Source organism: Phascolarctos cinereus, unplaced genomic scaffold (assembly GCF_003287225.1).
Source record: "Phascolarctos cinereus isolate Bilbo 61053 unplaced genomic scaffold, phaCin_HiC Scaffold_2;HRSCAF=192, whole genome shotgun sequence".
Taxonomy (NCBI): domain Eukaryota; kingdom Metazoa; phylum Chordata; class Mammalia; order Diprotodontia; family Phascolarctidae; genus Phascolarctos; species Phascolarctos cinereus.
In genome coordinates, this window is record NW_027555625.1 from 136,663,116 (window position 1) to 136,688,990 (window position 25,875).

General features: G+C 39.2%; 1 protein-coding gene across 1 annotated transcript in view; it reads right to left on the reverse strand.

Annotated features, from left to right (window-relative positions):
* Positions 1-508: 508 nt before the first annotated feature.
* Positions 509-25,875, reverse strand: part of SH2D4A (SH2 domain containing 4A) — a 106,088-nt gene continuing 80,721 nt past the window's right edge. The window contains 3 exon segments of the mRNA XM_078149616.1: positions 509-1,482; positions 3,002-3,222; positions 25,687-25,817. Of these exon segments, the coding sequence (XP_078005742.1) occupies positions 1,390-1,482; positions 3,002-3,222; positions 25,687-25,817 (445 nt within the window). The 3' untranslated portion in view covers positions 509-1,389.

Below are 25,875 nucleotides of genomic sequence, written 5' to 3' on the forward strand. Positions count from 1 at the left end.
TAGTGGGGATTCTTTTTGCACTGCGAGTAGAACTAGATGGTGTCTGAGGTCCTTTCCTGCTCTGATATTCTGTGACCCTGGGAAAGCCCAGTTGGGAGCCAACATGCCTACGGCCACTGGCAATGGAAGCTAACCCTGTAAGGGGTCACAGCCGGCCATTAGGAAGTGGGCGGATGAGAAGTTTGTCTCCTTAAGTGTTTATGTATCTAATTGTTTTATGAAGCTAAACAGAAGTCACCCCTCTTAACAGAAAGGTTGATTCATGAATAGTGAATGTGACTTGTGTCAGGATAAAATAATCATTCATATTCATGCACAAACATATTATTCTACACTATGTGCCAAATATATATGCATATATATATATATATATATATATATATATACATATACACGCACACACACACACACAAACATCACACACATCTTAAGGCTTTATACTTTTCAAAATGCTTTCACTCTGATTATCTCATTTGATCCTTACAGAAACACTGTGAGGTGGACAGTGCAGATGTTCTTTTTTTTATTTCCATTTTGAAGATGGGAAAGTTGAGGTTCACAGACTTTAAGTGATTTGCCTGGAATTCATTCAAATTTACAAATGAGGTGAAGCTTCAAACATTCAGTTTAAATTTCTGTCTTTCGACTTCTGAAGTGTTTCCATTCCTCTTTCCAAAGAGCAATAATAACTGAAGTAAGCTTTTACCTCTCCTCTTCTTCCCTTCCCCACACCCCTTTTTTGGTCAGGACCTACGATTTCAATTGGCTAGGAAACTTCTGGCATGAAAATTCTCTCCAGGGATACAAAGGGACCACTCATCTGGTCTTAGAGAGTTGCCTGGGCCCTGAGAGGTGGCTCACTTGTCCATGGCCATAGAGCTTGTATGTGTCAGAGGCAGGATTTGAACCCAGGCCTTTCTGACTACAAACCCATCCTGCCATCCACAGTACTGCACTGCCTGCCTTTGTTATTATTTTTTTAAAGCAATTTGAGTTCTAGTAGGCAACAGTGTAGAACCCTGAAGGCTTCAGAGCTCATGCAAAGAAGAGCTATATCATGTAATCATTTTGGTTTTAGAAAGATATCTTACTTCCCCCAAGGCTTTAACTCCTTTACTTTTTCCTTCATGTGGTCCAGTAAAGCTGCTCTCTCAATGTGTAGCTGCTTTGCTGAACTTGGGAAATCAACTGGCTTCCCTTTGAGAACATAAATAACAGAAAAAGACGTTCCCATTGACATTGGTCTTCAGAGTTTGAGCTGAGTAGAGATTCTTCTAGCAACATCAGGGTCATTTCTGCAGTGAAGAAATACCATGTTCTGAGTTTTAGCAGCGTTCCTCCTGAGAAAGGCTCAGCTACAGGTTGCAGAACACAAACTTCTTGGTGGTGTCACTCAAAGAGACCCAGGTAGTCAGGTGGATACTCCTGCTGACCACAGGGGTAGAGCAGCAGCTCCTTCCCCAAGGAGGTGATGGGCTCTTCCTGGAAACAGAAGCACAATATTCAGCTCTCTGTGTGTGTGTGTGTGTGTGTGTGTGTGTGTGTGTGTGTGTGTGTGTGCATGCATGTGCATATCCCTTCACCCTGGACTGAAAACCAACCACCTGAGTGGCATTCATGGTACATGCATAAGGTGATGTCCCCCAGAAGGATTTCAGTTTCCATTTGTCCCTCCCACAATTATCTTAGATTTTAAGGATTTCTCCTATTTTTTAAGGTTTTCTTTTCCAGAAATTTATCTATCCAAATATATATACAACATAGTTTATATACATATGTGTGTGTGTATGTGTGAGACAGATAGAGAGATAGAGAGATAGAGAGATAGATAGATAGATAGATAGATAGATAGATAGATAGATAGATAGTCCTTCGAGCTGAAAATCCCTCAGCTTTCACTCTAAAACACTCTCTTTTTAAAGACTCTGTCCTCAGTAGTTGGTCACTACTCTATTCTTGCTTGATACAAGACCACTCTTTTATGTTTCCTCTGCCCTTTGCCCCCAACAGGGTTTTCCTGGGGAGAGAAAAAAAAAAAAGAACAAGACAGAGGAAGAACATTCTTCCATTTACACGTGCCAAATGCAGAATACTCAAAATACGATTCTGACCATGTCATTCCTCTTCCCAAAACTCTTCTTATTGTTTCTAAGAGAAAGTACCTATTATACTGCTTGGCATCTGAAGCCCTTCACAATCTGACTCCCATCTACCTTTCCAGTCTTATTTCATATCAAGTGTCTTTCACACACTCTCCATTCTAATCAAACTGGCCTCTGGGTTATTCATCATGTATGACATTCCATCTCCTACCCACATGTCTCTGGCCTTTGCAGTTTCCCATTTCGGGGGGGGGGGTATTTCTTTCTCATTTCTGCTCTAGACCCTCTTTGTTGTTATTGTTTACTCATTTCAGTCATGACTTATTCTTCATGACCTCATTTGGGGTTTTCTTGGCAAAGACCCTGAAGTGGTTTGCTCATTTTACAGATGAGGAAACTGACGTAAACAGAGTTAAGTGACTTGCCCAGCTAGTAAGTGTCTGAGGCAAGATTTAGACTTAAGAAGATGAGTCTTCCTTACTTCAGGCCTGGCACTCCATCAACTAAACCATCTAGCTGCCCCTCTAAACCCTGCCCCCACCCACCCACCCAGCATTCTTCAAAGCAAAGGTCAGATGCCGCCTCCTCCATGAAGTCTTTGCTGTGTATCTCAACTATTAGAGCTCTCTGCCTAGAGGAAATTACTTTGATATATATTTGATATTTGCTTATTTCTGTTCATGTGGTACCCTATCTATATTCTTATGAGCAGGGACAGTTTCAACCTTATTTTTATATTTCTATAACCTCACACATCACCTTGCACACAGGTGTTTAATAAATGTTCACTGAATTGCCTTGAACAATTATTTTGAAATTATATATTATATATATATATATATACACATATATAATATACACACATACACACACACACATATGTATACATATAGGTTTACCCTGTGATATTCGACCAAATCTGCCAGAGTGGAATGCTGGAGTTGGTCTACCCCCAGGAAGCTGTAGGAGTCAGTGGAGGCATCGATTAGGAAGTGTTTAGTGCCATCCTTTGAGAGGTAAGACAAAGCGTAGCCTTTTATCTTTTCACTGACTCGGATCAGAAAACTTCCAGGGACTTCTGTACTCAAGAGTTCATTTGCTCTCTTTAGAGTAAGAATGCCTATAGAAAAAGAAGAAAAAACAAAATAAAACAGATACCTCAGACTAGGGGGAAAAAAAACCCACCAAAATTCCCCACCCTTGTGACCAGGTCAGGTGAGTTTCAGACAAAAAACAAGGCAACTTTAATTCCCCTCCCCCTTTTATTAATCCTACTTTGAAATGCAGTTTTAGAAAAAAATCATTATCTCATTAGTATTATATATTTGTGATAACTGGGCAGGGATGAAATTTCTTTTCCCATCTATGAGTTTTCCTTTTTAAAAATTTTATTTCCTTAAAAAAACCACTTTGAATTTCCCAAACACCAAATAAGATGAGCATGTTCATATACAATGAGAAGAACAAAATGGCTCACATGTGCTATGAATCTACTCCACGGAAAGATTGCTTGTTGCTCCAAGGATACAAATTCAACATGTTATTTTCTGAGCTGTCTTTCTTGCTCGCATTTTTTTTAAAATGAGGAGTTTCTAAACAAATGTCCCATATAAAAAAGAAATGTGAAAAGGTCAATCGATACAAGAGAATAAGCTATAATTTATATTTGGCTGATACAGGAGTTTGTTTTGCTTGACTTACATATATATATATATATATATATATATATATATATATATATATATATATATATATATGTGTGTGTGTGTGTATGTAAAGGGTTTTGTTTTTCTTGCCTTCTCAAATGCCTGCAGGAAAACGGGGAGATTTTGGAAATAATATAAATAATTGAAAATAAAATAAAATAGAATTTTAAAAGGGCTTGTTGATTCCTTCTTTGAATACAGTAATTGCAAATAGTCATCCTTATCCATCAGTTTGTTAAAATGAGAACAGGGCAACCCCCCCCATTTTAGGAATGAGGAAATTGAGACCTACTAGAGGTGTTCAGTGACTTGTTCACCATCACTGTGGCAAGAATTTGACCTGGTGACAAGGTCGAACCTAGAACCAAGGTGCTAACAGTCCCACTGCATTTTCTGCTACTATGGGGCAAGCACCATGCTTTACAAATATCATGTTGTTTGATCCTCACAATGACCCTGGGACATAGGTGCCATTAAAATCCCAATTTTTCTTCCCAATACCTCATTACCCTTGGAAGTCATAAAACTGTTGATTTTTTCTCTTTGTAATTCAGACATCTGACTACTTCTGATCAGCCTTCTCCCCAGTGAACAAGGTTTCATTCTGGCTGTTTCCCATTTTTCCTTCTAATTCTTATCATCATTCTATAGATTTAATCCATCCACAGACACTGGAGTGAAAGCCCAAGGACAAGATGGCCTAAGGCACTGAATTATTCAAGGTTCCAATTTGTTTGGAGTGTTTGGAGAGTGCACATTTCCATTTCTAGCACAAAGACACTGTTCTTTGCCCTATACCTACCACACATAGCACCCTGTCGACATCCTCCGCTGCTTTCTTAGGCCACTGTTAATATTTTTCAAAGTAATCACCACCCCTGGTAAAATTGGCCCCCACTCTTAATCGGGAATTGTACTTGACTGATCAAACAATCCATGTAGAGAAAGGCTGTTAGACGTAAAACAAAAAAAGCAAACTCCATTTCTTTTCTTGCCAAAAGGCCCTTAATTGCAAGAGGAAAAAAGGACCTGCTTCCACTCCCTGACTCCCACCACCAAACTGAACATATTTATTATCTTTCATGCAGTCAAGGCATTTGGAAATCAAATGGAGCCCAATTCAGTCATTTCATTAGTCACAGATACTGTACTGTACCCAAGATAAAATTTACTTTTCTTTTCCCCCCCAGGAATAACAAGGATGAATAACAGGTTATGGGTCAATTTCCCTGTCTTCTGTGAGGACCACACATTGTCAGTGAATAAGTAAGGCCACTGCTGGGAATAGAAGAAGCAGAGATGTGTGGGAGAGCAATGGCAGAAGATACCTTTTTATATCCACCTCAGAGGGCTACCTCAGTCATAGCAATAGAGCAGGAAGGGACCTTGGGAGCCTTCTAGTCTGAGCCCCTCATTGTGCAGAAGAGCTGAGGTGCAGAGAGACTAAGGGATCTGCCCAATATCACACAGTAGCAGAGCTGGAGTATGAACCCAGGCCTTTCAACTCCAAATCCAGTACTGTACTTAGAGTATCATATTCCCAACCTTAGGCAGCTAAGTGGACAGAGTGCCAGGCCTGGGGTCAGGAAGAACTGAGTTCAAATCTGACCTCAGTCCCTCCTAGCTGTATGACCCTGGGTAAGTCTCTTCACCTCTGTTTGCCTCAGTTTCATCTAAAGTAAAATTGGGATTATAATGGCACCTATGTCCCAGGGTCATTGTGAGGATCAAATAAGATGATATTTGTAAAGAATGGTTCTTGGCCCACAGTAGGAACTTAATAAATGCTTATTACTTCCATCCTAGAGAAGAGGAACGTTTGGGATGGGGATGAAGAATCATGAGCAATTATTTCTTCTTATAGCCAAGAAAAATCCATGGAGTGGCAAAAAAGTGTTAGGAGTTGCCCCTTCCCTTCCTATTCTTAGTGCTTCCATTGTAGTCAACAAGCATTTATTTAAGTACCGACTGCATGCCAGACAGTGTGATAAGAACTAGGGATATAAATAGCAGGGGGGGAAGTCCCTGTCCTCAAGGAGCTTACACTTTGGAGGAGAAAGACAACACATGAAAGGGATGAAAAGAGGGGAAGGGAGAAGTAAAGGAGGAAACATGGCTGACTTGGGCACTTCCATAAAAGAAAGGTTACAGGAGGAACTAACCAATGGGAGGAGGAGGCTACAGGGACACAATGATCTTCCAGGATGAGGAGGCTGTGGAAGTGGAGGGACAGGAGCACATCCCTGGTGCAGGCCTAGTGCTTTAAGCCTAATATAGCTATCCCTTCTGCATGACGACTTTTCCCATCGTGGTTTTGCTATATCTTGGGTCTGCATAAGAAGTTAAATAGGAATTTTGAGGGAGATTTGCAGAAGCCACAGATGACCCGTGAAGGTCATAAGATGACACAGACCTTATGACCAAATACTTAACCCAAATTTTACTATAAGGTACTGTAAACACCCCATAAAAGAAGAAGAAAAAATTCAGACTTTTTCTCTTATATGAAGGGAGAGCCAAAAAATTTTACGTGGTTTTTCCAGATTGCAAGGGTGCTATATCCCTAACCCCTGGGGCGTGGAAGGAATAACTGCACATACTTTGCTTAAAGAAATAGATACTTTGCTGCTGGATGAAGTCCAAACTCCTTGGCTCGGCATTCAGGGCTCTGAGGTCTAGCCTTATCTCAAAATACTCCCCTCCAGGGCATTCAATGTGAAGCCAAACCAGACACCTTGGTGCATCCCCCACAAAACCTAGGCGTTTCTGCCTCACTACTTTTGATCACTCTGCTCCCTCCTCTTAAATCACTGTATCTTGCCCCCTACTGAATTCCTCCTCATCCTTAAAAGCCACACTCAAATGCCACTGCAGTTTTTAATTCTTACCCTGCCGTATTCTCCATGCCCCTCCCCAACCCTAAACCCCAGTAAATAATGATTTTTTTTACTGGAAAGAAGAAAGGAAACAAGCCTTTTAAAAGCACCTATTATGAGCCAAGTACTGTACTAAACACTTTACAAAAATAGTCTTATTTGATCTTCACAACAACCCCAGGAGACAGGGTTATTGTTATTATTATGCCCATTTTGCAGTTGTAGTTTATAGGGTAACTGTTATTATTATTATTTCTCATTTTACAGTTAAGGAAACTGAGGCAGGGAGCGGTCAAGTGATTTGCCCTAGGTCACACAGGCAGCAAGTGTCAGGGCTTGAGATTTGAACCAGGAATGTTTCGCCATGTTGGACCCATGAAATTTCTTTACTGGATTGATTTGGCAAATGGTGACAGGGTGTCTTGCTGTACAAGTCACAGACCCAAGGTAAACTGCCTCTACCCTGCTTTCCTCCTCTTCTCTAGATAGGAGACATTAGAAATCATGCCTTATAGGTTTAGGTATGTGATCCCTAACAATCTTATCTCCCTTCTCCTTTTCTCTGAAACTGGATGTAAATTTCTTATATTAACCTTTTTTTTTAAATTATAAAGTATTTAACATATTTGATCCCACTAAGACATTGCAAAGGGTAAGAAGGGCTAGAAACAGGAAACAGAGATTTCATTCAAGAGCTCAAAATCTAAAAAAGGCAAGAGATTAAGCCTTCTGAAACTTTAAGAAGTTATTATCTATGCATGGAAGTATATAGGCTGCCTAGAGCCTATAGTGAAAAGTCACTTATTATTAATAGCAATTTAAAAAAAACAAGAGCACCTCACATTTCTAGAACATTAACATTTCACAAACCATTTTCCTTACAACTATTCTGTTAAGCAGGAAGGATACATATTATTATCTCTTTTTATAGGTGAGAAAACTGAGGCCTACAGAGATTAAGTGATTTGCCTGTAGCCAGGAACTCAAACCCAGATCTTCTGACACCAAAGCCTGGGCTCTTTTAAACACAACATAGCATACAGAACGTAGGTGGATAAAAAGCAAAAATCTGAAGAAGATTCCTGCATATAAAACCTGAAATTACTCATTATTTCTAAGGATAAAGCAGATGGTCTCATTTGACAATTATTCTTTCTGATCCTAAGAAGAAAATCGTAATGGAAAATAATAGCCAAACCCAAGTGAAAGATCAAAGTCTCAGAAGCAGGTCATGTAGTTATTTACAATGCTTCGTAAACTGTGGTTCTTGAGTGGAAAAAGTTTAAGAAGCCCTGTGTAGATATGATTAGGGTATAATGCAGGATGACCACTTAAACAGCATATCTGCCAGCTGGCACTGTAAAGTCCCTTTCCATATTTGGATCACAATGAAATCATTTTATGGTGAATCGCCAATAACGGTTTGACAATGTGGGCAGGGATTTCAAAGACAGGTACAAAGAATTCAAAACGTGAGGGTTTGGATAATTTGACATCTACGAGTATATCCCATTTTGAGCAAACCTGACATCTAAAACTGCATGCACGCACATACGCACACAGACACATTTAAAAAGTTATATTGGGACTGTTACAAAAATGTTTGTACATATGGGTCTTTTTCCTTCTTCTTTGATTGCTTTGGGGTATAGACCTAGTAGTAGTTATCACTGAGTCAACGGATAGGAACAGTTTAGGAATGTTTTATCTGGGAGTGGGAGGCATGGGGAAGATGGAGAGAAGAGAAGAGAAGAATTTAAAAGGAAATTAGTTTAAAAAATTTTCTTAATTGTATTTAAATTTAAGAGATATGTATGTGTATCTGTGCATATGTGGAGGCTTATTTTTTACTTTATAAAGAGGAATGCTTTTACAGAGGTAAGTTCTAGTGTATTTAAAGTATAACTTGATTTATAATAAATTGTATACACCACTTTTTATAAATATGCCTACTATAAAAACTTGAATTAGATCTGCATATAAATGGGGCTTCCAAAAGCTAAGCAAAAATCTAGGCTAGAAATTATTCATTTGCAGAGTTTGGGAAATTCTTTGTAATATTCATCACTACCACATTCTTCATGAGCAGACTTTGTAACCCTGCCCCCCAAAACAGAGCAGGCAATAATAATATTCTACTCTTCAACTCCATACCTACCTCCTTCAAAAATACCTATAAGCTTTACAAGGGAGTGGGAAAGGGAGAATGAAAAGGTATTTCCTTCATTTTTCCTGTTTAAAAATAATTAGATCTTTACGGACTGTGGCCTATGTTTAACAATTACTCATTATTTTTTTAAAATAAATTTCATTGAAATGTTTTGTTTTCCTGACTGCTACATTTCTTAATGTATCTTTTCCCCAGCTTCTCCCAGAGAATCATCCCTTGTAATAATGAATTTTTAAAGGGGGTGAAGTCAGAAGAGATCAGCAAAACTATGCTTTGTCATTATAATTTCATAGCTTTCAGGTGTGATTGCTCTGTTATTCTTTCTCTTTACTTTGTAGTGATGTATACAATATATTGTTCCCCGGCTCTGCTTACTTTATATCAGTTCATAGAAGACTTACTATGCTCCTTTGTTTTCATCCTGTTGTTTATTACAGCACAGTAAAGTTCTATTACATTCATGTACAACTAGTTTAATCATTCCCCAGTCAATGGGCATCTACTTTGTTGCTGGCTCTTTGCTACTACAACATAACCTACTCTAAATATGTTGGTGTGTATGGAACCTTTATTTTGTCACTGACTTCCTTGGGTATATGTCTAGCAGTGGAATCTCATGGTACAAAATATGTACATTTTAGTCACTTTCTTCTTGTAATCCTAAATTGCTTTTCCATAGACCCATTAGCAGTTCCACCAATAATGCATTAGGGTACTCATCTTTCAATGATCTTTCCTACATTGACTATTCTCATATTTCATTATATTTGACATTATTTGTGAGTGACATGAAAACTTGGAGAATAAGTCACTATTAAGAAGCAGTTTAAGGTTCACAAAGCACTTTCTTCACAATAACTTAGTGAGATAGGTAGTACAAGTATCATTATCCCATTTTACAGATGATGAAACTGAGGCAGTAAGTGACTTAACCAGAGTTACTTAACAAGTAAATATCAGAACTGGGATTAGAACTCAGGACTTGCTTAACTCAGCCCAGTATTTTTTCCATTACCTCTTGTCAGTCTACTAAAGTTGAAGTTAGGTAGAGGGAGAAAACAAAGTACCAGAGATAAAGATACGGTGCTGGTGCAGGATGAGGAATGCCTTGCAGGAGAGCAGATTGGTTTGGAAGAAATCAGGGCAGCATCAATGCTGTTTTGCTATAACAGCTGGGTAAAAGCCAGAGGATGCTCAGCATCTCCATATGATGGTGAAGAGCAGCTGTGTCAGGTAATCAGAGACATCTGTGTTCCTCTCTTCCCTTGAAACTCTTGTGTAGTCCAAACATCCCTGGAACCTCTTCAGACTATGTTTGGACTGCTATAGGCTTATGAGACCTGATCTGGAGTGCAGCTAACACAAAAACACTGTATGGGGAGACACAGCCTTGGAGACATTGCTTTGGCAGCAAGACGGAACAACCAGAATTAAGGTTTCCTTGAAAGGGCTCAGAATCTCTAAGGGAGCCCTAATATGGAAGCTAAGTGACAGTAATGGCCACTTAGGAGGCATCAGGACATAATAGAAGTAAGTCTGGGTTATTGAGTGGGTTGGGTGAAATGTTCTCTGATTATAGCTTTGAGCCTTGTCCCATTAGTAAGAGCTGTCTGTGGATTACATGATTTATAGATTCTTAAAGCTGGAAGATGCTTCTGAAAGGAGTCCCTAGAGTCAGTTCTTTTCCAAAAGATACCTCTAGGGAGTCATGATCTCCAGTCTGAGAAACACTTCTTATGGGTTAGGCTAGATGGCTGCCGAGTTCCCTTCCAATAGTTTCTGTGATTCTGTGATTCCTAAGGGCAAGGTATACATTATCCTTTTCTCTGAAAAGTATGGAGTCCAATTCTTTTCTCTCTCTCTCTCTCTCTCTCTCTCTCTCTCTCTCTCTCTCTCTCTCTCTCTCTCTCTCTCTCTCTCTCTCTCTCTCTCTTTCTCTCTCTGTGTGATCTCTCTCTGTCTCTGTCTCCCTCCCTCTTCCTCCTTCCCTCTCCTTTTCCTTTTCCCTCCCCCACTAATGCTATATTTCAGCACGTGGAAGGTCAAGTTGGAATTGTCTAATTGCATACACTAATTTTTGCATAGGCATTATTTCAGAAAGTATTGGCATTGATGTGATTATGAAACTATCAAAGTCATCTTCTAATCTTTATCCTTTTTTCCTACTTTGGAGTTGATTTTGACTTTACTCTTAGCAGTCAATGTACTTAACTGCACACAGAAAGCTGATTCTGAAATTACTCCCACATCAGTTAGCAGCTGTTTTCTGCCAGACAGAATCTGTTTGGATTCTTTTTGGGGGGAGGGAGGGAGAAGGGGGAGTGGGGGTGGGGAAGGGTAAGGAAGGAGGTAACTGGTGCTCAACATGTCCAGTATCTTCTGACTCTTTATCAATGATACACAGAAATCCTTCTATTTCTAAATCCTGTTACGGCATTACCTTCCTGATGTCATGGTCCTCTTCGAGAATGAAGGACAAACAACAACAACAACCCTATTTTCTAATATATTTTTCATATCTTCCAATGTCCCCCTTTACAATGAAGTCACTGGTGACTGAGAAATATTGATCTGATTTGGAAGATCTTGTCAAATTCTTCATAGAATTTCTCAGCTTCTTCCTCTGTAACAGATAGTGCTTCTACTCATCACAAGCATGGTGAGGGGAGATTAGCAAGTGCCCCACAAAATGATGTTCCTTTCTCAAACTCTGGCAACTCCTCTATTCAGCTCTCTGAACTTCTGGGCTCTTGTTCCATTTAGTTACAATATCTTCATATCTTCTAGTTTTATTTACAGTGACAATGTCAACATGAATGGGGTTCAGTTCCTTGCAGAAGTCCATCAACTTATCAGCTGTTGGGCAAAGATTTCATTTTTAATGTATCATCAGTTAATTAGTTTTTGTAGACTGATGACAAGCTAGATTATTCTTAGTAACCTGTCTTCTTTCCTGGGCAAGTCAGTTAATTTGTTTACCTTAGTTTTCTCATCTGCAAAATGGGGATGATTATAGCACCTACCTCCCAGGGTTGTTGTGAGGCTAAGATGTAAAGTCCTGTGTAAACCTTAAAATGTTATATAAATGCTAAGTGTAATTATTATCTTCCTCTTGCAATCCATTTTATCTACTACTACCAGATTAATCTTTCTAAACTATTGCTCAGATTTGTCTTCTATTTAAAAGCTTTCAGTGGATCCCTATTGTTTAAAGTTCACATCCCTTATAGTGGCATCCAAAGGTTTCCACAGTCAGCCTCCAAGCTGTCTTTACAATCCTGTTGCCCAGTACTCACACATCCCAGGTTCTGGCCAAACTAACTCCTTGCTCTTTTCCAAGAGCCACCCAGGTTTTCTCACATCTGTGTTCACCTTGCCTGGAGTGCCTTCCTCCTCATCCTATGCATTAATTCTATCCACTGTTCAAGGCCAACTTCTTCATGAAGATCACTGAGTTTGAAGCAAACTATCCCTCTCTTCAAATCCTTCTCAGACCACTCATAAGAATCTATTCTGTTTATTTCCTGTACATACAGAACATAAAATCACTGAAGGCAAGGTTCATTTTTGGGGGGAGTTTTCAACATTCCCTTCCCCAGCACTTAAAAGAGTCTTGTATAGAATAGAGGCTCAATAAATTTTCTTGCTGAATAAATGAGTGAATGAACACAATTAGCTTGAAAATGAAATATGAATAGTATCTCTCCAAGGAGTGTTCCTTCCTCATCTGGGGAGCTTTGAGAAAAAAAGAGAAACACATCTATTAGTTGCTCTTTTGGGTAGAAGTGGATTCTAAACAGCCCTTGCCCTCTCTCTTTGAGCCATAGCTAGAAGGGCCTAATTACGGGCTTCCTTATTGTTTCTCTTCCCTTGAGGAGAGAGGTTCTTATCCTTTTTGTTCTTTCCCCTTTCCCTTCTCGTTCCTTCTAAAGGAAAAGTACTCAATACCATCTGGTTTGGACAGCAAGAAATCAGTAAAAAAAAAAACTATTAAAGAAGGAAGGCAAGTTGAATGACAAGAATGCTAGATTTCATTTTGTCATTCATTTAAATAAACATATATAAGCACCTGCCTATGTATAATGCACTGTTGGAAGCCATTGGAAGAAACATAAAGATAAATGAAATGATGATTATTTTTGAGAAGACAAGGTCGGGGTATGTGGATAAACAAACCATAAATCAGAATACAAGAACATAAAGGGAGTATAAAGAACTATAAGATCAGGGAAGAGAGAAATCTCTTCCGCTTGGGGAAATCACTTCATTGAGAAAGTGAATGCATCTGGATTTTGAAGGATGGGTGATGTCAACAGGTGGAGACTGGCAAGGAAGTGAGGTCATTCTATGTAATGAGCAATGTGGACAAAGGTGCTAATTGAGGTTGAAAACATGTGGCTTTGCTAGAATATGGTGTAGATAAAAGGAAACAGGGTGAAGCAAATAAAGGTAGAATGGAGCCAGATAATAGAAGACTTCACATGCCAAACTAAAGATTTTGGAATTCATTCAGCAGGGAGTGAGGGTCCATTGAAGGTACTCAGGGAGATGAGCAACATAATCATATCTGGGAACCAGAAAGTCCATTCTGGCAGCAGTACATAGGATGGACTGAAGGTGGCAATGCTGGAGTCAGTTTGATTCAATTTGATATTGAGCACATAAGACTTTCCAAGTTTGTCTCAGATCCTATTTGACTGGCTTCTAAATAAAGTGAAGTGAAGCACTTGCAAAGACCCCTGAAAATGGGGTATTTTTACATAGGCATGTGTACATATTCCAGGATGGGGGATAGCCAGTGAAAAGGCATGGAGTTTCCAAACAAAGCATTTTCATATTTGATCCTGAAGTTAATAGGGAACTTCTGGAGTTTACTGAGTATGTGAGTGAGTGTGTGTGTGTGAGTGTGTGTGTGTGTGTGTGTGTGTGTGTGTGTGTGTGTGTGTGTGAGAGAGAGAGAGAGAGAGAGAGAGAGAGAGAGAGAGAGTGTATGACATGGTCAAATCTAAACTTTGTGAAAATCACTTTGGCAGCTGACTGGAAATGGAGTTGAGATCAATGAAAAGACTATTGTAAAATATTCTAGGCCAGAGGTAATGAGCACCAGGGTGATGGTTGTGTGAGTAGAGAAGACATAGATGGACATATATGGAAGATACTATGAAGGCAGGAAGGCTAAAATTTGGGTATGTGGTTTGAGTGTGAGTTGGTGAGGATCACACAAAGGTTACCATCTGGGCCTAGATGACAGTGGTGTTCTTGACCAAGGTGTCAAACTCAAATAGAAATGGGAACCACTGATCTATACATAAAAGGTCCCTTTGGGCCACATATTGACTTCATGCTATGGTTTGATGTTATCTATGTTTTATTGTATTTTTATTTTTATTAAATATTTCTCAATTATTTAATCTTGTTTGGGCAACATGACAGTAACAGAGAAGCTGGAAAGAAGATGAGGGTTTGGGGAAAAGATGAGTTCTGTTTGTTGTGTCTGTGGGTCACATACTATGAGATGCCAAAAAGGCAGTTTTGGGACTGGAGCTCAGGAGAGAAATTAGAGCTGCATATGTAGATCTGGGAATCATCTGCATAGAGATAATCATGGAACCTATAAGTGGTCATGAGATTCCCTACTCCCCACCCCCAGCGCTTAAAACAGTATCTTGTACAGAGAAAGAGCTCAATAGATTTTTGCTAAATAAATGAGTGATTGAAAAGGAAATACAAGTGTTATTTTTGCAAGGACCTTTTTTTCTTCATCTGTGGAACTTTGAGAAAAAGAGAAACATATTTGTTGGTGCTCTTTTGGGTAGAAGTGGTGTGGAGGAAGAAGAGAAGAGGGCCCAGGCCAGAGGCCTGGAAGGGGGTGGTAGAATGGAGGTGGGGCAGGATACAGTAGGTGCAGTATTCATGTTGAACAGGTCGCTGGCATCTGACAGGGCACTGCAGAGTGACTTAACTACCACCAAGCTGACTTCTCTTTGTTACACGCCCTGAAACCACCAAGGACTTTCACTACCTGCTACTGTAATTCTGCTTTCTGAACATAATAATAACTGACATTTGTATATCACTTTAAGGTTCACAACATATATTAAATACATTATTTTATTTGAGCATCACAACAACCATTGAGGTAGACAGATATTAATAGACTCATTTCACAGGCAAGCTGTGGAAAATGAGGTTGAGAAAGGTTAAGTGGTCAGTTGCCCATGGTCACACAGCTAGTAAGTGTCCAAAGAAGTATCTGAATTCAGGTCTTCTCAACACCAATTCTAATACTTCATTGACTAAGATATTAAGTAGGTATCATATATTTAAGTGAATTTATTGTAAATGAGGCAGAATTTATGTATCCATCTGAAAATTCAGACAGAAAAGGTTTTGAAAAATAAACATGAACATGAAATCACATAATTATAGTAGGAAAAATACTAGACTCAAGATTCAGAAAACCTGGATTCAAATTTTGACTCCAGCATTTACTTGCTATGTGATCTAGGACAACTCACATTACCTTTCTGAACTTCTTCTTCAACACTTGTAAAATGAATGAGTCAGTCAGTCAAACAACAAGATTTTATTATTTGTCTCTGCTGGTAGAAGGAAGGAATAGAAGGAAAATAGGTTAAATAAGCCACACCCTTGAGGAATTCACATTCCATCTTAGGGGCGGAGTTACACATACATATAGGTATCTATACAAAATAGATGCCAGATGATTTTGCATTATCCACCCACAAGGTTTTTCTGAGGAAATGTATTTTAAGATCTATAGAAATGTATATAGAAATGTGGTTGTTGTTATTGCCATTTTTATTATTGTTTTCATGAAAAGAGAGATTTGAAGGATTTTGAGATTGGCTATGTTGCTTTCTTCCCTGAAGGATGAAGGATTCATCCCAGAATTTTGAAAACTGTAGAGGCCAGAGGTTTCCAGTCCAGAGTTTAAAATGTTTGAGAGCTTTTACTTCTGACTTGGGCTAAATCATAGGCTAAGGAAAACTGGGGAGGCACTCAGTATGTCTTCCTTAAGACTAACTGCTGATGCATATGTATATGTATATACACACGTATATGAATGCACATATGTGTACATATATTTGTATGCACGTCCATACATGTGTGTTGTGTGTCTTTGTATATAAATATGTATATGTGTATCTATCTATCTATAAAGTTTGAGAGGTATTACTTCTGATTTGGACTTATTCATAGGTTAAGGAAAATTCAAGTGGCACTCAAAGTGTCTTCCTTAAGACTAGCTACTGTTCAGCCTCAGACACTTGACACTTACTAGCTGTGTGACCCTGGGCAAGTCACTTAACCCTGCTTGCCTCACCAAAAAGCAAAAAACAACAACAACTAGTTACTGTTTTATACATGTGTGTGTAAAATATATATAACACACACCATGTATCATATTGTATGTATATAATACATATGTTTGTATATATGTACACATATACAGACATACATATATTTGTGTGTGTATAAGTTCAAGAGTTATTACTTCTGACTTGGATTAGTTAATTGGTTAAAGAAAATTCGAGAGGCATTCACTCAGTGTGTCTTCCTTAAGATTGGCTACTGCAGTTATATATGTTTTATATATGTATATGTGTGTATATATACATACATGTCCATAACCATAGGGATGGGAACTGCCAGCGTAGCAAGTATGGGAGGAGAGAAGGGAAATATGAATCTACAAAGAAAACGACCTCTAGGGAACTCAGGTTTCAGAGAATAATTGCTTTCACAGAAACTAATAGGATTTACCCCTGAGGAGAACGAACAACTTAAGGGACGTGCCAAAGCTTGACGCAATCAATACAGCTTAGGAATGGAATATGCTGGATACCTCATAAATGAAAAAAGTCTGTTCTACGCAGCTAAGAAAATAAAATACAGATGCTAATGCATTTGGACAAGGACAAGCTCAATCACCTGCTAAGACAGTAACAAAGGTCCTTGGGGAAAAGAAGACAAGAGAATCATTTTGTAATTGGTTTAAATTCATGTTAATAAACTGCCCATCACATTTCTAGAAGTGTCCTAATGAAGTACAAAACATACACAGGGAGAAAGTGCCAAAAGAGTTAGACTTTAGTTCCTGCTCTAAGTGGTTGTGTGATCTTGGGCAAGTTCCTGAACCCTTCTGGGCCTCAGTTTCCTCTCTGATGGGGGAAATAAATACATTGTGTGCCTAAATCATAGGGTTGTTATAACAATTAAATGAGATAATCTATGTGAAATGCTTTGCTAATGACATATAGGATAAAATGCTACATAAATGTCAGCTGTTATGATGATGGTGGTAATAATAGTTGATGATGCTGATGATGATTGTTTAAAGGCTAATTTATATTCTTAACAGAGAAGAACAATAAGAAAGTCAATTAATGAAGAATCTGCTTATACTTCAATAGACAGTCATTTGCTAATTTTAGCAATGATTTGTCTGTTGGTTAAAAAAAAAGTTGTCTAAGTCTAGGTTCCTATAAATGTAAGCTAACAGAATATTGATGGAAAATCAAACATGTTCTCATTTTTTCAGAAAGGCAGAACAATCCTTCTCAAAACAAAGGACCAGCCTTCCCAGAGAGATATGAACAGGGCTTTAATGAATGCACTTGCTAATTGTAATTATACAACTATGTGATGGACACAATTTTCATGCCCTTAACTCTAGGTTGCTCTGTAATCAACTGCCCTTGATTGTTACATGTACATATGTATGTCTCCCCAGATAACATGGAAGCTCCTCACCAGCACGAACTGTGTCTTCTACTTCTTGTGGCTTTCTCCTGATTGTCTCCCTGCCCCCTTCCATATCATGCTTACTACACAGAAGCACAAGATGAATCCACTTCGAATGAATGAACCAATGGAGTACATGTGGGTTCTCTTTGAACGTCATCATAATAAGGGCTTCATTTATTATTTTGTGATACCTTTACCCATGGAATCTAAAAGCATGTCAGTCTATGTAATTAATCTGATACAGAAATGTACCTAGCACATGCAGCTTCAAGTGGGTTAAAAGAGGTCAGAATAGATAACCTGATTTTGTTATAACAGCAGAGTCATTCTACTAGGCATGAAGATGCCTGATATTAATTAGCAGATACGTACACGAATGTCAGAACACAGAAGCATGTTCATATTTCTTGTTATCTTATAAACTATTGTCAAGATATTAGGAGACACCCTATTTTCCAGACCTAAGACCCAGCAAGCAAGGTGTACCCTGAGCTTGACATATCAACAATCCTTTGTGCTCACCCTCTGGATGATCTCAGCCACAGTAAAATCCCAAAATTCTTTCATATAATTATTGTATTGCTTTGACCAGCACCAGGTGTACTCTGAGCTCAGACAAGCACCTGCTGTATTTATGTTCCTGGTCATGAAGCCCTGCTATGAATCAAACTTGTCTCATTGTTACTGTGACCCTTCATTGCAGGGCCGCAGCTCACTGCGTAGCCATTGGTATAAGTATTGAGCTCTCCCCACACTAATGCTGGACCCCCACTAAAGGAAGGGCCCCAGCATGTGTCAGGTTAGAGGCCAGTTCAGTCTGGTTGACATTATCAAAAATTATTATAGTCAAACAAGTACATAACTAGATACAATAATGAAATGAGGTGAAAAGGCTCTAAGAAGAAATACAGATTGGGCAGGGAGGGGTTTTTTTAAGTGAAAAAAACATTTTCTCTTCACCAATCTTGTGGTTCCTCTTCAGTCTCTCATTTTCCACAGTCTTTCAAGTATTGTGGATAGTATCTCAACAAGTAACTACACCTGTCAGTTCTCTCAGTACCCAAGGCTGTAGTCCATCTGGGAATGGTGACTCGAATTCAACAAGGGCAAAATCATGCTCTTTTACTATCTCTTTACTTACTTGAGGTGTCAACTCTGTGTTAAACATTTTTTGTTCTATGTTTTCCAATGTAAAGGTCATTTTTTCTTGGCAGAGAACATAGGAGCAAAATAGGAAATAATGACCTCTCTCTACCTTCTCTCTGTTGACACTTAACATCATCCTATTTACCCCCAAGCAAAAGTTCTATCTCTTCCAATTCAGCTCCCTCCCCCAAAAGCAAACAAATAAACAGAAAATCTCTGTTGGTCATAACTTCCCTCACCAGCCCCAGCTCATTCTGAGTTTTAGCCCTACCCCTGCCCCCGACATTATTTTTGTACATTTCTTTTAAAAATATCCTTTGATTGGTGAGTTACATATCAGTGAACATCTATATCAGTATCCTTAGACAAATCCCATCCTTCTCTTGATTGGAATTGTTTTGTGGATGACTTCAATGTTGGGAAACTAGTGACTGGAATGACAAGGGTGTTCTCAACAAAAATAAGAAGTTAGGAAAAGGAAAGGGGCTTGGAAGAAAAAAATAATGAGTTCTGTCTTGGATTGAGTTTGAGGTGCCTATGGGACAGCCACTGGAGATATCCTACATGCAGTTAGTTATGGAGGACTGAAGCTCAGGAGACTGGGAAAAGATACTTAGATTTGGAGATTATTTGTATAGTGGTGATAGATGATTCCACTGGAAGAGAAAAAAAAGTAGAAAAAAAGAGAAGAGGTCCTACAACACAGCGTAGGGTACGGTACCCTGGCAACGGAGGTAAAAGAAAGATGAGGATGAGGAGAAGAAATCACACAGGTATATTTGGAGATGGAAGACACCTCAGAGTCCATTGAATCCAACCCCCTTAGTTTGCAGATGAGGAAGTAGAGGCATAGAGAGGTTCAGTGACTTGCCCAGAGTCTCATAGTAAGTGTCTAATACAGGATTTAAACTCAGATCATCCTGACTCCAAGTCCAGTGCCATATTCATTATACCATGCGATACAGAGCAGTATCACAAAAAGTGCTGTTATTGTTGTTTGTCCTTCATGACATTGGGAAGATGATGCCATGACTTGCAAATGAACTGGATTTAAGTGAGAGAGGGATGTGCAAAGTCACCAGCCTCGCTCTCTCCTCTGGAGCCATCTGGGTCCAGTGGCCAGATATAGATCAGGACAACTGGAAATGGCCCCTATCACAAAAGTACCAGGACAAGGAATGACCAAGAGGAAGGGGGTTGTCAACAATATCAAATCATGGAGTTGAGGTCAAGAAGGGAATAAGAAAAGGCCATTAAGAAAAAAGTAATCTTTGGTAATCTTGGAGAAGGCAATTTGAGTTGAGTGATGAGAATGGAAGTCAGAATGTGTAAGTTATAAGTTGAGAAGAGAGTATGAGGTGAGAAAGTGGAAGCAGTGAAGACAGCTTTTTAAAAAAAAAGGGAAAAAATATAGAACAATAGCATAAGGAGATGTATTAGGCTGAAGTGAAGGTTTTATAATGACGGGAGGCACGATTTATTTGGAAGCTGTTGGATATGTTTGGAAGCTGGAGGGGAAAAAGTCATTGTATTAGGAGAAATTGGACATTAAAGGAGCAACTCTGATCAATGCACCAACCAACCATAATTCCAGGAAACCAGTGATGAAGAATGTTATCTATATCCTGAGAGAGTGGTGAGAGACTTAGGGTACAGAAAGAGACATTTTTGGACATAGATGGCCAATGCAGGAAGTTTTTTTTTTTCTTGACTATATTTGTTACAAGGGTTTTGGTTTTTCTTTTTTTTTTATTTGGCACAGCTGAAGAAAAAATGCTTGCTAATTGAAAAAATATTTTAAAAGAAAGAATTTAAGAGTTAAAAAGAAAAAAAGGAGAGAAAGGGAGAGACAGAGAGAGGAAGAGGAAGATGAGGAGGAGCAAACTTCCAAAGGAGACAGGATAGGATGGGGTTAAGGATACAAGGAGGTAGGTTGGTGTTTACAAGGACAAAGTAATCCACTCTTTCCTTTAAAACTAGAGCAAAGGAGGTAAGAATGGGAAGATGATGTGATGATTTGAAATCTAGAATTGGGGAGTAGCACAGAAGGAGCTTGTGATGTGATGACCTTATTTTATTCAGTGAAGAATATTTGATAAAAATCCTCTGTTGGGAGTGAGGAGGTACTGTGAGTGGTATGAGGAGAGAAGATTTGGAACAGACACTCTGCAGGATGGGATACAGACTCAATCATGGATGAATAAAAGGACTGGTGTATAGCAATAGGGGCTCTGGTGAGATTGCAGAACATACATTTGAAGCAGACACAGCACAATAATGTGACTTTTGGTCTCTCCACCCTCCTGATTCATCAGGGTATATGTAGGAGCAAAGAAGAAAGATGGTGGGAGTAATCCACAGCTGGGGTTGGAAAGGGCTGAGAGGTTGAGGGACTCAAGGGCAGAAGACAGGGTAAAGTTGAATCGCTTGATGAAAGGCTCAAGTGAGGCTAGAGCAGGGATGATGGACTGGGACAGCAGGAAGAAGCAGGAAAGGCAGTGCCTCATGCAATGACTGGCATGCAGGAGATGACAGGAATAGGAGAGATGGGATCTGTTTTAGGTAGAGATAATGCCAACACAAGGAAACTGCCTCTACCACTGCAGGTTGGCACCTTCTCCACAACTTAAAGAAAGCTGTCTAGAGAACTGAGAAAGTAAAGGACTTGCCCAGGGTCCCCTTGCATCAGAGGCAGGACCTGAACCCAAGTCCTCCTGGCTTTGCCAGCTTTCTATCCACTACCCCACACTGCCTCTCAGCTGGCACAAAGAAGATGGTTAAAAAATGCGTATTGCTTGATCAATTAATTGAGTAGGCTTCAGTGGGGATGGATTAATGGTTTAGAAGGAGCCAGGGATTGGGACAGATGGAAGGATAAGGGATTATGATCAGATAGAGGAACATAAGAATATCAGGAATATATGTGTGGTTGGCATCTGACAGTTGAACACTCAACTGTTCTGTGAATGAATCAGGTGGGAAGCACATATTTCCTTGCCTAACACTGCCCCTGGAAGGCAGAATTCATAGATTTAGAGCCAGAATTAACCTGAAGGGTCATTTCATCCAGTCCCCTTATTATACTAAGAAGCCTAGAGAGAGGAGATGACCTTCCTGAGGCCACGCAGGTAGTGAGTAGCAGAGTCCTGCTTCAAACCCAGCTCTTCTCAATATAAACCCTGCATTCTTTTACCTGAACCAAACTGCTTTATAGTAGCTCACAAGCTCTGCAAAGGGCATGCGAAAGTGGATGTTATGTGAGTAGGGAATGGCTGTAGACTAGTTGTCACTCAAGCACCTAGCACCTAAGTGCAGCAGTAGCAGTGGATAGAGCTCTCTATCCACTGGAGTCAAAAGACCTGAGTTCAAATCCAGCTTCAGACACTTCCTAGCTGTGTGACCCTGGGCAAGTCACTTAATGGCTGTTTGCCTCAGTTTGCTCATCTGTAAAATTGGGATAAGAGCACCAGGGTTGTTGGAAGGATAAAGCGAGATGATAATTGTAAAGTGCTTAGCACAGTGCCTGGCACATAGGAAATGCTATATAAATGGTAGCTATTCTTATTACTAGAGACTATCTACTAAAAAAAGGGGTCTCTGAGACTTGTATTGATGGAGGGGATCTCCACACCAACGACATCCTGGATCCTTGCTGTACTGACTTAGAGTCATCTAGGTAGTATTAGGAAGGATATACATATATGTATACATACACACACATTTTTCTAGTCTATAACAATTACTGTTTTAATATAGATTTCTAAGCCCTAATCAGAGAATCAAAAGATCACAGTTCTAGAAATAGAAGAAATCTCAGATGTCACACAGTTCAACCTTCTTTCCGTATAGATTAGGAGTCCAAAGCCTCGGGAAGTTAAGTGACTTATGTAACATCACATGGGTAACAAGTATAAGAGGAAGAATTTGAACCCAGGTCCTCCAACTCAAAAGCTGATACTCTTGCCACTGTACTACACTGTCTACTAAGTCAATGACCCATTTATTTTGAGCCATATTTGGTGCAAAAATATCTAGTATAATAACAACTGGCATTGTTCATTCAAATTTGTTGAAACAGGATTTGATCTATAATGAAATTTCTCTGCCTGTGGAAATATCAAATAAAGGACATGAGATGCTCTGAAGTTAATGACTGTTATAAGATGACGCAGATTGAAACAGAAGAGGAGACTGTATTTCTTTTTCGTCTTTAAAAAATGAATGCAGAAATGATAAGTGTGTAAATAAATTTTTCTTTATAAATCTTTTTATTCTATTTTATGGAACTTAGCATCCCCTTTTATCACATCTTATAATTCTTGTAGAATGTTGAGACCTAAGATCGTTTCCTTCTTTTCTTTTTGTTCTCAACACAGTACCTGGAACATGATGGTGCTCATAATATGCTGGGTGAATTGAATTAAGTGCTTGTGGGTACACACTTGTCTGATTCCATGGACAGAGGAGGTGTTCAATAAATACAAGAAAGGTTGAACTCTTTACTCTTTTTAAACTAAGGCACTACAGTCACAGCAGGCAAAAAAGAAAACAAAACCTGCTGGTCTATTAACATGCCATTTTCATTCAAATCTCAGGACATGGTTAAATTTTGCCATTAGGAATTGCTGCTTCATTAAGAGAAAAGGGAAAAAATGTGAAAGGGGATTATTTGAGATAAAAAGATAATTTAAGTAATAACTTATAAAAGGGTAATTCACAGAGTAAAGGACAGAGAAAGAAAGATGATAAATCAATACAGGAAAGCCACCAGCTAAGATTTCAAAGCACCAATGAAAAAGCAATTGTATTGCAAAGAGAATAAATTTAAGTGTTAAAAGTAGAATGAATTATTTAGATGTGATCCATCTTTTCCTTTCTGTAGAAGCCTGTGAAATCTGATTAACTCACTCAGACTGAAGATAATGATTTATGGTACAGAGCTCTTTTTTCTTTGGCAACATGAGCATGATAAATGTTTGAGTAAACAACAAGGACACTATTACAATGGTACATTGATACAAGTCTGTACATAAAATGCAAGAATCTTGGGTTGCTTTTTTTGGTGGTTTCTTTTTTTTTTAATTTTTTTTAGACCAGAGCAGCAAAAATTCTAAGCAGTATTTTGTAAGTTTCCACTAGGCTTCTGGCTTACTCATGCTCTCACAGCTGCCAATTGATGCCTCAAACAGAACCGATGATTGAAATGTATTTTTCAGGTCAGTCAAAACTCTGAATACATGGAATCAGAGTGTCAGAGTTGGAAGAGGTCTCAGAGGGCATCTAGTCCAATCCCAACTGCAGCATGGCTTCCCTCTATGACATCCTTGACAAATGGCCACCCAGCCTCTCCTGCCAAGTTCATGGGTATTTACTGACAAATTCATCAGTTATTTAAAAAACAACCAACCAACCAAGCTATGACGCTATATGGAAACATGTAAACAGGGATAACTGCATAACCATCAAGGACCCAGATACCAGGCTTCTTGCTACAAGAATTTATTCCAGGAACAGGGTTTCAATCCCCAATACCTAACATGCCCCCACAGAGGAAAGAAAAATCGAATCAATATTTGACCCGTGACCTACTGGCAATTCACTGTGTGAGTTATTAGAAGCTGTCTTCTGCTACACACCCAGAGGCATTACTCTCACTGCTTCCACTTCCTGTCCTCTCACTTCTCAGCCTTTTGTCATTTGTTTTCTGACTTCATCTTTCAACTACTTTCTCTAGGTGGTGCAGCAGAGAGGTAGTTGTTGTTATTATCTCTGTTTTACAGATGAAGAAACTGAGGTTCAGCAACATTAAGTGACATGCCCAGGGCCATGCAACCCGTAAGTGTGTGATTCAGGATTAGAACTCAGGTCTTCTTGATTTCCAGCCCAGGGAGTGGGGCTTACAGCTGCTCTGTTTCCAAAGTAGAGAATCCCAGGGGTACCCTGGGCAACTACATTGTTCCTAACATATGTAATAGTTTGGTTTAAAAGGAAAAAAGGTTTTCCCTTTTTGGGGATGGCACCTCAGGCTTCAATTTCTACTCAAACTAGCAACTTCCGTTTGAACTCCCTTTAGATATAAAACTTCAATTGCATTTTTTTAAACTACACGCTTACCGTTATATGTGAGACAAATGGGTTAACTGGATGCACAGCTGGTCGGGCAACAAGCTAGTCTTAGAGAAATAATATCTGGGCCAAGCAGACTGGCTATCATTGTCGCTGAAACCCGAAACAGTGAAAAGAGTAGGTAGTGAAGCATGAGCTGACTTGGCAAAGTTGGCACTGACTTGCAGTTTTTCAGACTGCACACAGTAATTGTGTTCAAGGTGATACTTTCTTGGCAAGCCTGCAGACTCAGCCCCTATCACTGGCTGTAACTTCAACTACCCAGAAGAACCCAGAGTCTAGGAATCATAGAAATGGAAAGAATCTGAGAAATCATAAAGTCTAATCAACACCTTTTCCAGGTAAGAAAACTAAGACTCGAGGAGGGAAAGTGATCTGCCAGGAGGTATAAAAATGGCTTATGGCAGATGCAGGATGAGAATGCTTGTCTTGTGAATCCCAGCCTGGCATTGTTTCTACTACCCCGGTTCTTTTGAGGTGGAACTTTCTCCTGTGGGACTGCTAGGGAAAGGCAATGTGAGTATATCTCTTCATTTAGCCAGAGATAATTTATTTAGACTGTCAAATTAACCCTGTAAGTGCAGGGCTCATAAAATCATGAGCTGATGAATTGGTCCCTAGGAAACAAGGAATAGAAAGAAATCCAGACTAATCTTTGAACAGACAATTATTTTGAAAATCTCTTGGTCAGCATGTCGAAGAGAACATTTTCTGTAACAATGGTCTCTCTGGATTCAGGCTTCTTCTGCTGGTAGTAGGGACCACATTGAAGAGATTTCAGTACTCACCATGGAACCATGGCGCGATTGTGTCTGAATTTTTCTCAAAGCCGGCTCTCAGCGGGATCTGCTCCTCCTTAAACCACGTAATGATGTTTTCTTGGGCTGAGTGGGACACAGATCTCTTCACTCCCTGATTTCTGTCATTTGCAAAGGATTAATATTTTCGGTTAGACTTAAAACTATAGATAAAGCTAG